A 12,275-nucleotide genomic window follows, 5' to 3' on the forward strand; every position below is an offset into this window, starting at 1 on the left:
GAAAATTCAAATGATGTGGATGTTGAAGATCGGACCTGGAATGTGCCTAGACCATTGATGAACCACTTTAAAACCTACCTTAATCCTTCACAATTAGATGCCATACACGTGAGTTCTTTTGTGAAATCAGCAATCTATCGTGGAATTTTTGTATTTATTTCTTTTTTCGTTTTGTTGAATTGAGACTAACTTGTTTCCAATAAATTAATATTTGTGTGGCAGGCAGGTCTTTCACGTAGATCCTTTGTTCTCATTCAGGTTTGGCGCTTTACTTGCTAGTGATGTGTATTTTGTTGCACCAATCATCCAATACTGTATAATAGATAGATGCTTCTTTATTTAATCACTTGGGCACGATTCTCCCCCACCAAAAAAAAAAACCCAACCCCCTCGTTTCTTTTTTTTTTTTTTTGCTGTTTCTTAAAAATCAGTAACAAATGGAGAAATGTGATAGAGCCATAGAGGTCTGTTTATTTATTTAAAATCAAAAGATCTCTTTCATTTTCATGTGATTATTGGGCTGCTTGGGACTTATGGGCTGAATGCTCCTAATATACTTTGATCATGTATCATAATTCTTGTGTGAAAGAAGATTTCACTTGCTTATAGTGCTGGAGGAATATTTCGTGTTTTCACTCGCAAATTTCTACAAAAGAAATCCTTAAATTTTCTTCATAGTAGGCCATCAAGTATTCTAATTAACATTACACTTACTTTCTGGGAGGAAGTAAACAGTGAAGGTGATGATTTACGTGAAAAACCTTGATTAACAAAAATGGTAGATGGTACACGATGTGTTGGAAACATTACTGAAGAAAGTGGAGGTTGAATAAATTCATCAAGCAATATTTGTATCATGTACTAATGAAAGTCTTCTAAAGCCACCACTTTTTATGTGCCACCACTTTTTATGTGCCATTGATGCTTTTGCTCATTTAGATTCTTTCTTTATGTTTCTTCCTAGGGTCCGCCAGGAACAGGAAAAACACAAACAATTCTGGGACTTCTTAGCGCCGTTCTTCATTCAGCTCCTGCAAGAGTGCAATCTAAGTAATACTACTCACCCTACTTCTATTCAGTGATGTTGATAGGTTGTAGAAAATTACATAATCTTCCTTTTTATATTTTTGAAGAAATCGAAAAAGGAACAACATTTTACATTATGTTTGCAAATTTAATTCACATTTCTTATCATACAGAAGTGGATTACCTGCTGGAAAACATAGAGCAGAACTTCAAATTGAGGACAGGTGTGTAATAACCGGTTTTTTCTTTGGTAGATTATATATACATATATGTATGTATATATATCCCTGCAAGATCTCTCTACTTGCGTATATATATCCCTGTATATCTTTGTTTTATTTAATTTCTTACGTATGTCCTTGTACTTAAAAAAAATGCTTTTCTTTGAAAATTTGTTCTAAAACAAAACCAACTTTCTAATATTACTTTTGATTTGGCAGGTATTCTCAGTGGACTAAAGCATCTCCTTGGCTGGTTGGTGGAAACCCAAGAGATTTTATTATGCCCGTTGATGGTGATGATGGTTTCTTTCCTACTGGAAATGAATTGGTATTTTCAAATAACTATTCGTACATTGCCATATTGAGTATACTATACCTATATGATACCTATGTAACACTTACCCTTTCCTGCTTAGAAACCTGAAGTTATAAGTTCTAACCGGAAATATCGGGTTCATGTGTTGGTCTGTGCCCCATCCAACTCTGCACTTGATGAGATAGTGTTGCGCGTTCTACGAACAGGTAAGAATTTCTCCTTCATGTATAGTTTGAAAACTGGGTTTTGGTTTCGGTCCTTTGCCAAATGAAATGTTTTGATTTCAGCAGTTTCAGTATTCGGTTTGCAATCACCATTAAAAGTTCTTCAAACATTTTGGAAGGACAAAATAAATACTGACAACAGGAATATTCATAGTAAAACTTATTGTCACACCATGTCGATATATTTGAATATATTGTTATCCATCTTAGATAATGTAGAGATTAAAGTACCATAAATTAGCTAATGTTAAAGATTTATAAATTAGTGATGCTAGATCCTATAATCTAATTTCAGCCAACTTAAATCAACATTCTAAAACTAAGCCTTCCTTAGTACCGTTACACCGAAGTTGAAGTTTTTGGGGCCGAATTGGTTCAGTCCATCTAATCTTGTTAGGAAAGTATGAGTTTATCTGTTTCATGTGTGCTTTACTTGTTAGAACCATTGAATAATTTTTTATTATTCTCATGCTTCTTTTAAGTTCTCTTTCATGCCATGACCTTGTCATAGTTTCTACTAATGTTCTTCTCACTAGTGGCAGAATAGAGCCTAGCAGACAAACCTTGTTCTCTTGATGCTTTCTTATTTTCTTTGTAGTCCCATTTGTGATGTAAGATGCCTCTATTCTGAGAACCCTATATACTATTAGTAACAAAAACATATTTCTCCTTTGTCTCTCTAAATTTGTTTACATTATTTTATTTGTCGTCGTGCCCTTGGCCTACCCATTATTTAAGGACTTTTGAGAGGATTTTTATTGGATATTTGGGTTTATCTTTGGCCGATAAAAATTGCAAGTTTTATTTGAGAATTTGTTGCAACTAGGATGTACCTGAAGGGCTGATTGATATAAAGCTTTATGGTTAATTCTTTTTTATTATTTCTCTTACTACCAAAACTATGTTTTATCAAGGCCCTTTCTTGTTTCAGGTATTCATGATGAAAATGACCATGTGTATAACCCAAAAATTGTGCGGATAGGCCTAAAGCCTCACCATTCTGTGCGAGCTGTATCAATGGATTACCTTGTGCGTGTCTCACCTTCTGGGTGCTGGGGCTTTTACGCGTTATCCCCTGAAAATAATCTATTCATGTATATATACCTGTAAAATCTGAACTTTTATATATACCCCTTGTATATCCCTGTAAAATCTGAGCTTTTATATGTACCCCTTGAGAGTGCAGTTTCTTACAACAATACATATTTATCTTAGGTTTGAGAGACAACCAATTCATGTGGTAAAATAGTTGATTTTTTCATTGTAAAATTGAAAAAGTTCTTAAAAGGTGGCCTTTTTTCTCTAATTGCTAGGATATATATGTAAGAGATTAGGTTTTTCAAGGGTATATATTAAAAGTCATATGTTCCAGGAATATATTGGTCGATAGATAATTTTGCAAGGGTATATACATAAGTTTTACTTGGACATGCTATAACCTTCTCCTTGATTCTCTCTACAGGTAGAGCAAAAACTTGCTGGTGTGGATCGCTTGGCTGGCAATGTGAAACAAGGATCTGGAGGAGCCTATCGGGAGCGGATCCGTGCTTCGATTCTTGATGAAGCAGCAATTGTATGTTCATGCTTTTCTATTGAAAGGATTGGAGTTATCAAAGTTATTATGACTTCTAACTTGCCCTAATTATTTTACTAACTTTACAGGTTTTTTCAACTCTCAGTTTCAGTGGATCGTCTCTTTTCAGCAGAATGAATCGCGTGTTCGATGTAGTTATAATTGATGAAGCTGCACAAGCTGTAAGTTACAAGTCCATCATGACATTCTTATTAGATAAAGACAAGCAGAGTGTTGACGTCAGCTAAACCAGTGTATTGTTAAATGGGTACTGGACTTTTAGAATTTTGATTTGACTGCCTAACATTTCATTTCTTTTGATTTCAGAGAATTCCATCAAGTTCTGTTAGGACTTGTAGTTTCCGTCAAATTAGTTATAGAATATTCTGTCAGTTAACAAAATATTACAGAATATTCTGTAAAAGAAGTTAAAATATGCCAAGTTCTGACAGAGAGGGAGTTACTCAAATAATTAATGATTGTAAGGTTAAGTAGTAAAGTTAAAACGTTCAGTTATTTGTTTCAAAATATGGTATAGTTCAGGTAAAGTTTGTATGATATTTGCCTTCTAATTATAGAGTACTAGACAAGTATTAGGAGATTTGTATGGTTGCTTTTGTTACTTGAACATCTAATGTTATGCTTGAAATTTCATTCTTTTCTTGAAAAGGTTAATTGAAAAGTTTAATTTACAGTCGGAAAAAGTTTATGGAGACCCCGTAAAAGCCTCAACAATAGGCTATTTTGAAATAGCAACCCAAACTTTGTTTTTTGTTTTTGTTTTTTGATGATACCCCTTTAACTTTTGTGGTTTTGCAAATTGAGTGATATTTTTGAGGAATAGAGTGATTTTTAGCCAGATTGGGGATTTTATGAGATTAATTTGTTGATTTCATCTTATTTGGTGGTTTTAGTCACATTGTAGCAAATATAACTGGAGCAAATAATAGTTACTACTAAGTAGCTAATATAGCCATTGAATACAATTTCAATTTAATAGAATTTTTCTGACTCTAATCGCAAAAGTTAAGGGGATTTCAAGGGAAAAAAACAAGAAAAAAAGAGATTTGGTGTTTTATAGTTAGAGGGAGTCTCCAGTCTCATAGATTTTTACCTTTACTATATCTCGAAAAGGCCATCAGTTTCTTCTTCTTGGCCTTTTGCTCGTGTGCAAAAACTTGCAAGAGAGCTGGTTCGACTTTCTGAATCCTACGCTTAAATTAAAAGTTTCAGAACTCTAAGCCGGTCTATCGCTTGTGCAATACTTGAGTTCTCACAAGTGGTTTTGAGATTCGATCGAATAAAATAAATTTCAGAATATTCCTGTGTTTTATCTTCAATTCCTCTGTAAGAGGGAATTCACATTCCCTGAGAAAGAAATCTCAAGCTGTTCTATCTCTTCTTATGTCCATCTATACAATTATGCAGACTCTTCTATCATTACTTGACTGAACTTAGAATTCAAACTAACCAAATATTTCCTTTTAACCACCTAACAATACCTAATCAAATAGACTCAATTTACAATTGTTTCAGGAGCTTACTCGTACCTTGACTCTCTAGACCCTTCCTGATTTCAACCTGTTGAATGTGTAGAACGTAGAAAAAAAATGTACAAACCTATGCTGTATCAGTGATTCTTAGGAAATATGAATTTGCTAACTTCTTGATCTGCTATTGAATTTCTGGCTCATATAGAAAAGAGGTTGTGATTGCTTTATATGGCTAAATATAATTTTATTATGACACTGTCGTATGATTAGATGATATCACCCACTAAAATCTTACATAGGTTATGTTGTGCCTAAATGGAGGATGGTACTACATATTTTTTATTTTATCTTCTATATATTTTGGTTTGCTAATTTCCCATGCTTGTCTTTATGAAATAATCATTTACATATCTTAGTTGATGCCACTTATTTGACTGTTGCCTTTGTTTTATGACCCATGCTATTCTTATACATTGCTATGTGGGCTATCATGGTAGAAATAAGTACAATATTATCAATGATAACTATTATCACAATGCTTATCTTCTTGCTGTGCTTTGGCTAATTTTTATCAGGTGGAACCGGCAACTCTTGTACCTTTGGTGCATGGATGTAGACAAGTTTTTCTTGTATGTCTCTCGAATAACTTTGATCTTGCATTAATAACTTATGCATCAAATAATTCTATGCACCCTATGGTGTTCCACAATACATATTAAAATTTTGGAAAAGATGTACGGAAAGTACCTGAACTGTAGCAGTACACCTCATTTTGAAATGGCATCCGGAACTTCAGAATTTTTGGTTTACTGCCTAGACTCACAGTTATTTTGTTTTACGCGCCCTCTATTAAAACTTAATTGTATTTTAAACTTTTTTGATGGAATATTCTATCACATAATGGGATATTCTGTTACTTGGTGGAATAGTCTATACATTAAAGTATTAAACTCTTACAGATTGACGAGTTTTTCTGAAATCGAAATGCTATATTGTTAGCTAGTGAGATCAAAGTATTAAAGTTCAGGTAGCCATTTCCAAATGTGCTATAGTTCAGGTAAAGCATATTGCCTAATATTTTTTTATTTAATGTTTATGAGTAAAATTACAATTAACTTCTCTCTCTTTGTGTGTGTGTGTGTGTGTGTGTGTGTTAAGTGGAATACCCACATCATTCTGGCCCTGATTTTGAAAAGAACAAGAGCATATTATACTATATTCCTCTTATTCCCTGTAACTTTCCAGTATATTGATAAATTCTCCATGCATTACAGCATTAATATGCTTTGGTAGCTTGAGCCAGCCACTGTGGTGATTATGTTTTGAAATTACTTACATCTCTATTGTTTTTCTTTTATTTAAATAAGGTAGGTGACCCAGTTCAGTTGCCGGCAACTGTTATTTCTCCAACTGCTGGGAAATTTGGGGATATTTCTTCTCGTTTTTGTTTGTTATTCGGAGACCCTGCATCTAAAGGTCATCTTTGGAAGTAGTCTGCCAGCTTTATTTTTTCTGATCGACACCCTTTGAACTGATACTAAAGTTATTTCAGTCAGTTGAATTTTGTAAAATTAAACAACAGTTCTCTAAATTAAACAGCTTTATCCATGATGGAACTGCTGATTACTTTAAAGTTGATGCCCATTGCTAATGGAGCTGTTAATATTACTGGAATCCCTATTTCAGCTGAAGGAAATAACTTGAATCAAAACAAGCAAATGATGGAGTGTAAGAAACAAAAACTAAAGTCGGCGGTATCTATTTCGAAATGGCCTATACTCGAGGACTTCTCCATACAGTTTTATCCTTGCTAAAAGTTCTTTCTTTATTTCTTCATAGATATGGAACAAGTTTGTTCAAAAGGTTCCAGGAAGCTGGATTTCCTGTACAGATGCTCAATGTTCAATATCGCATGCATCCGAAGGTCAGACTTCATTACTCTTTTCCATATAAAGGGCCCTTTACAGATATATTTCTGAAAAAATTGTCCTTTTCACATATATACCTTTGTCTAGTCCAAATTTTATACATCACCCTTAAATGTACTGTTTCTTACACAAATACCTCTGTTTTGAAGTGGGGCGCAATAGAATTGACAGGGGGAAGTTTGTTTTATTTGGTAAGGTTTAATTAAGTGGAGCACTTCACGAAGTACATGGGTGTATAATATAGGAATTAAGTTTTTGAAGGCCATTCAAGAAAATTAGATTGTGGGGATATATCTGTAAACTTTGTGGGGTTATATATGCAAATATGTCTCAATCATAAACCGACAATGATTGTATCACGGTTAATTACAAATCTGGTCCCTGAAGGTTGATACAGATTTCATTTTAGTCCTCATAGTTTCATTTGTAACAACTGGGGCCCTGAAATTTGTTCAGTTTAACAATTGATCTTTTCTTTAGTCTACCGACTAAAAAGGTGCTATGTTAGTATGTTAACTTTTATCAAAATTGTAGCTCTGAGGGTGAAAATGAAGTCAGGGTTAAACTTTCGTGACGAACTTGAATTCAAACTTTGTAACTAAAAGTGTAACCTTGAGGATAATATTTAGAGCAGGTTTAAATTTTAGTGACTAGGTTGTTAAATTGCCGACACTGAAGATAATATTGAAACAATAGTCAAACTTCGCAATAGTCAAACTTCGGGGACTAAATTTGTAACTAACCATTTCATATAAATCCGCTAATTGGTGGAGTTCAATGCAGATCAGTATATTCCCCTCAAAAGAATTCTACGGTGGTTCTTTGCAAGATGGAGACTCAGTAGACAGAAAATGCTCGTGGCATGAATACTGCTGCTTTGGTCCTTTCTGTTTTTTCGACATAAAAGGGGCTGAGACTCAGCCATCGGGAAGTGGGTCTTGGGTGAATGAGCAAGAGGTTGAATTTATAGTTGCCTTATACTATAAGTTGGCAACACTTTATCCAGAGCTTCGATCCAGTTCTCTTAGTAGCGATTATATCGCCTTATAGGTACCAGGTGAAGCTTCTAAGGGAGTATTTCAGGGCTACTTTTGGGGAGCAGTCTGATCAGGTTGTGGATATTAATACTGTTGATGGATTCCAAGTGAGTACCACATTTCTAATTATTTGTGCTTCCATTTTTGGCCATTTGTATAAAAAGTCTGCCCTGGTTAATTTTGCTACTTTTTAGCAATTTTTTGTTTTGTTTTGTACTGTTAGAGTAGACATTTCTTGCATGGACTTTGAGGCCTCTAGTTGGAGCTTCAGTAATTACCTTTATCACAAGGTGAATTAGAGGCATTTTAGTCCACAGAGAAGTTTTTACGTCGAAGTTGCATAAATACAAAAAGTTTGGTCATAGTTTCAAAATCCAAAGAAAGAAGGATTTTTTTTTTTCGAAAAATCCTCAAAAGTTCTTCTTATAGGTTAAAAGAGCTTGTTTTGATGCAGTCTTATTAACTAAATAAGGTTTTTTGTGAATGCTGCCTAGCTTAACTCTTTCTTTTTATATTTATGTAATTTCATCTGTTTTAAGTGGGGTTTGTAGTGAGGAAATAAGAGAGAATTTAATACAGGAATACATGACTACTGTTTTATACTAAAGCTATCATATTTCCATTGTATTATCATAATTCTAACGGCAAACCAGTATAAATCAACAGAACTCATCGAATCAGGAAAAAAAAAGGGGAGTGATATGTAATGGCTTATTTAATTAAAAGGAAAAGCTTGAAGTTTATGTGCGTACTCTAAAATGTCACGTAGTTGGAGGTACATCCATGCCTGTTCTTCTTATTTTCATATAACCTTATGTTTTTTTGTCGGCAGGGAAGGGAAAAGGAGGTGGTCATCTTTTCATGTGTCAGAGCAAACGAGGGGAAAGGGATTGGATTTGTTTCTGATTTTCGACGTATGAATGTCGGCATCACGAGAGCAAGATCAGCTGTGTTGGTATGCATTCTTTGACAGGAAGTTTCTCATTCTGCTCATGTGCTTTGACTGGTAGCTAGATTTTTAGCTTGAAGAATTTAAGACACGTTTCGCATTTTTCACGTGTCTGTCTTCATTTCTCCTCGAGCTCTTTATGGATGATTTTCTTTAATTTGCATTTAGTTGACAACAGAGAAGCAAAGGTGTCGGAGCGATGTCTTTTGTTTCTCCAAGACGATGCGTTTGTAAATTGACGAACAGTAAGAAAACTAAATAGCTTATGATTTGCAATAAAAAAAAAATAGCTTCATCTCTAGGTGCTTTGATGTCTTGATTAAAAAAAAAAAAAAAATTGTGAACATTACCTAACAATGTCAAAAGTACTTGTGAACAATATATTTTTATTCATGCCTTCTTTGTTGTTGTGGGATGATTTGGATCTCGAGGTTCTTCAATCAGCCTTTACTGAATTTAATGCGGATCAAAACCTGCTGCTATTTCTAGAGAGACTTATACCGCAGCCATTGTAACCTTCGCCTTTAAATATTCCAGTGTATGTCAAACAGGGCTAAAAGGAAATAGAAGTTGACTGTTCTTAATGGTCAGGAACTTAAACACAATATATATGAAGGTTTAGGGACTAAAGTGTTTAAGTACAAGGATCAAGTTAAAATATATATTTATCCGACTCGAATTCCAGATTGCTTAGCATGTTGCTGCCTATTTTGTTTCTCCTGTAGATATCATTGTTAATTCAGTTATTATGAAGCATCAAAACTCAAAGTATGCATTGTGAAATTTGCTGATGCTGCAGGTTGTTGGTTCTGCTTCTACTTTGGTACAAGATGATCACTGGGGCAACCTAGTTAAAAGTGCAAAAGATGATAATTGTTTTTTCGAGGTGTGTTTTCCGTACTTTCTCAAATCTTTTATATTACTTATTAGTGCTTGTTTGGCCTGACTTCTGGAACATCTTCCCTACTCCACTCCAGAATGCAGAAGCTTCCAAAAGTCAGGCGTTCGGAAAAAAAAAAAAGAAGTTTGGAGCATTTGCTGTGAAGCGAAGCTAGAATTAGCTGTTGTGCTCCAAAATCTAAGTTTCAATTCACAACTTTTGCTTTGCTGCAGCTAGAAGCTGCCGCTAGGGCTGTGTGTGGTTGTCTTGGTTTAATTTTTTTGGGTGTTCTTGCATGTCGAACACAACCAAATTATTATCAACACAAAGCGATCTAAACCGACATAATTTAGTTCGGTCTGGACTCTGGATATCGATCAAATCCTTCTTTCAGTACAAAGGATGTTGACTGATTCTTTCTATTAACGATTTGGTCTGACAACATAGTGGTTAGGCCAGCAGCTGTCCGATCTCCCGTCTAGTGGCCTAACATTTATCAAGTTATTACGGATTTGTTTAATTCAGTTTGTTTGGCTCCGCAACTGAAACCAAATAAACCGAAATGACTCTGTTTGATTTGGTAGTTCAGTTAAAAGACCGAATAGTGTATAATCCTAGCTGTGGTTTAGTGGTGCTTCTTCGGACATCAGCTTCTACATAAGATTCAGCTTTTTGGCCTCACTCGCAAAGATGATTGTTTCTTTGCAGGTCCCAAAGCCTTTTGCTGCATTCTTCAGCGACGATAAGTTGGAGGCAATGCGAGTGAAGAAACAGCGAGAAGGCAAAGAAAGAGAGGATTGGACGGCGGATGAAGAAATGGCGAGAGTGGAGAACATGGCCGTCGATCATGGCGCGGATGACGCAGATGATGGGATGGCAGATGACGGCATGGATGTCGATGGAGGATACGATGAGTAAAAATTGAAAAGCTCATATTCCATTGAGTTCTTCTTTATACATAGAGGGTTGGTAAAAGTGAATGCTAACTTGTGATGAAGACAATTGTTACAAAATATATAAAATTCGAAATTCGCAAATGAAGGATAAAAGAGGAGAGGGAAGTACTTTTCTTTTTTCCATTTTGAGGGAATTTGAGTTCAATTTTGTAGAGATTGCTTGGAATTAGTAATTTATTTTGTAGAGATATCTTTTTTTTTTTTGGTCTTTTTGTTTTTCATGTTATATATTCTTGTAGGCATGTTTAAGCAGCTCAAATTTCGATGAATAATAGTTTTCTATAAACCCGTACTAAAAAATTTAAGTATATATATCGGCACAAGCCGCATCATTATTATGCTGATAAGATATCGGCACGATATAATTTTTTTTGTCAACGACATGTCTTGAAACTCTCTCTCTCTCTCTCTATATATATATATATTTTTTTTTCAAAATTAGTATGTAATAATATATCTATAGGGTATAATAATTTCTTCGTGCAAATTAAAAAAGTAAAAAAAAAAAAAAGCATTTTTGAAAAAGGGAGTTGGGTACAGAGCTAAATTTGATCGAAGGGCTTTTTTTTGCAAATAGCCTCCTTACAAAATTTTTTTTAAAATTTGGCCCTGTCAAAAATTTATTTACAAAAATGGCCCTGACCCTGCCACGCAAGCGCCACGTCAGCGCCACGCGAGCGGGGCTGGGCCAGATGGTTAAGTTGAACACGGTGAACCATTCACCTTGTTCAATACAAAGTTTTTGTATTGGACACGGTGAATGATTCACCGTGTCAATACAAAATAGCTAAGATCGAAATATTTGTATTGGATACGGTGAACCATTCACCGTGTCCAATACAAATAATTTGACACGGTGAATGGTTCACCGTATCTAATACAAATATCTCCAACTTAGCCATTGTTGGGGTATTTGTATTGGACACGGTAAATCATTCACCGTGTCCAATGCAAGATTTTTGTATTGGACACGGTGAATGGTTCACCGTATTCAACTTAAACATCTGGACCCGCCCTGCCCACGTGGCGCTGACGTGGCGCTGGCGTGGCAGGGGCAGGGCCATTTTTGTAAATAATTTTTGGACGGGGCTAGTTTTGCAAATAAAATTTATCAGGCGGCTATTTGCAAAAAAAGCCCTGATCGAATCACTGGGTTTTTTTTAAAAAAAAAAATTAAAAGTTAATTTTAGCTTGGTCAAAAGAGAATTAAAAGTTAATTTTAACTTAGTCAAAAGAGAGGAATTGAAAAGTTAAGTATTGCCTACACCGTGTATATTAATGAATACATCATATATAACACAACAAATAGCCCTACTATAAAGGTCTTGAAATAATAATTTAATTCATTGAATGTAATTTATATAATATTCAAAAGATTTACATATAAAACTCATAAATATTTGACATAAATCTTTTTAATTATATTTTGGGGCTGCTTTTTGCCTGTGTAAATAGATTTTTAACTTTATATATAGTTTTCTCACATATATTAATTATTATAGGTACTATAGATTTAAAATCTATCACAGTAAACCTTTGTGAAATTAATATATTGAATTATTAAGTATTTAGTATGGTGCATGATATTCCTTTCTCCTTTGGATTCGCTCCGATTTGTCAAAAATTTTCTAGAAATCTGTTTCTACTATAATATGTCCCAAACGAAGTGGTG

At 34.5% G+C, this 12,275-nt stretch overlaps 1 protein-coding gene across 1 annotated transcript; it reads left to right on the forward strand.

Moving 5' to 3' along the window:
* On the forward strand, window positions 1-10,806 carry LOC109706238 (probable helicase MAGATAMA 3). Its single transcript, XM_020227036.1, is given in 17 exon segments — window positions 1-108; window positions 227-258; window positions 965-1,050; window positions 1,200-1,250; window positions 1,467-1,575; window positions 1,664-1,769; window positions 2,719-2,816; window positions 3,250-3,360; window positions 3,450-3,542; window positions 5,429-5,482; window positions 6,221-6,279; window positions 6,693-6,777; window positions 7,565-7,804; window positions 7,806-7,925; window positions 8,651-8,773; window positions 9,567-9,653; window positions 10,356-10,806. Coding segments are annotated over 13 exon segments (1,434 nt in total). The 5' UTR covers window positions 1-108; window positions 227-258; window positions 965-1,050; window positions 1,200-1,250; window positions 1,467-1,527; the 3' UTR covers window positions 10,566-10,806.
* Window positions 10,807-12,275: the final 1,469 nt, after the last annotated feature.

Source organism: Ananas comosus, unplaced genomic scaffold (assembly GCF_001540865.1).
Source record: "Ananas comosus cultivar F153 unplaced genomic scaffold, ASM154086v1, whole genome shotgun sequence".
Lineage (NCBI taxonomy): Eukaryota > Viridiplantae > Streptophyta > Magnoliopsida > Poales > Bromeliaceae > Ananas > Ananas comosus.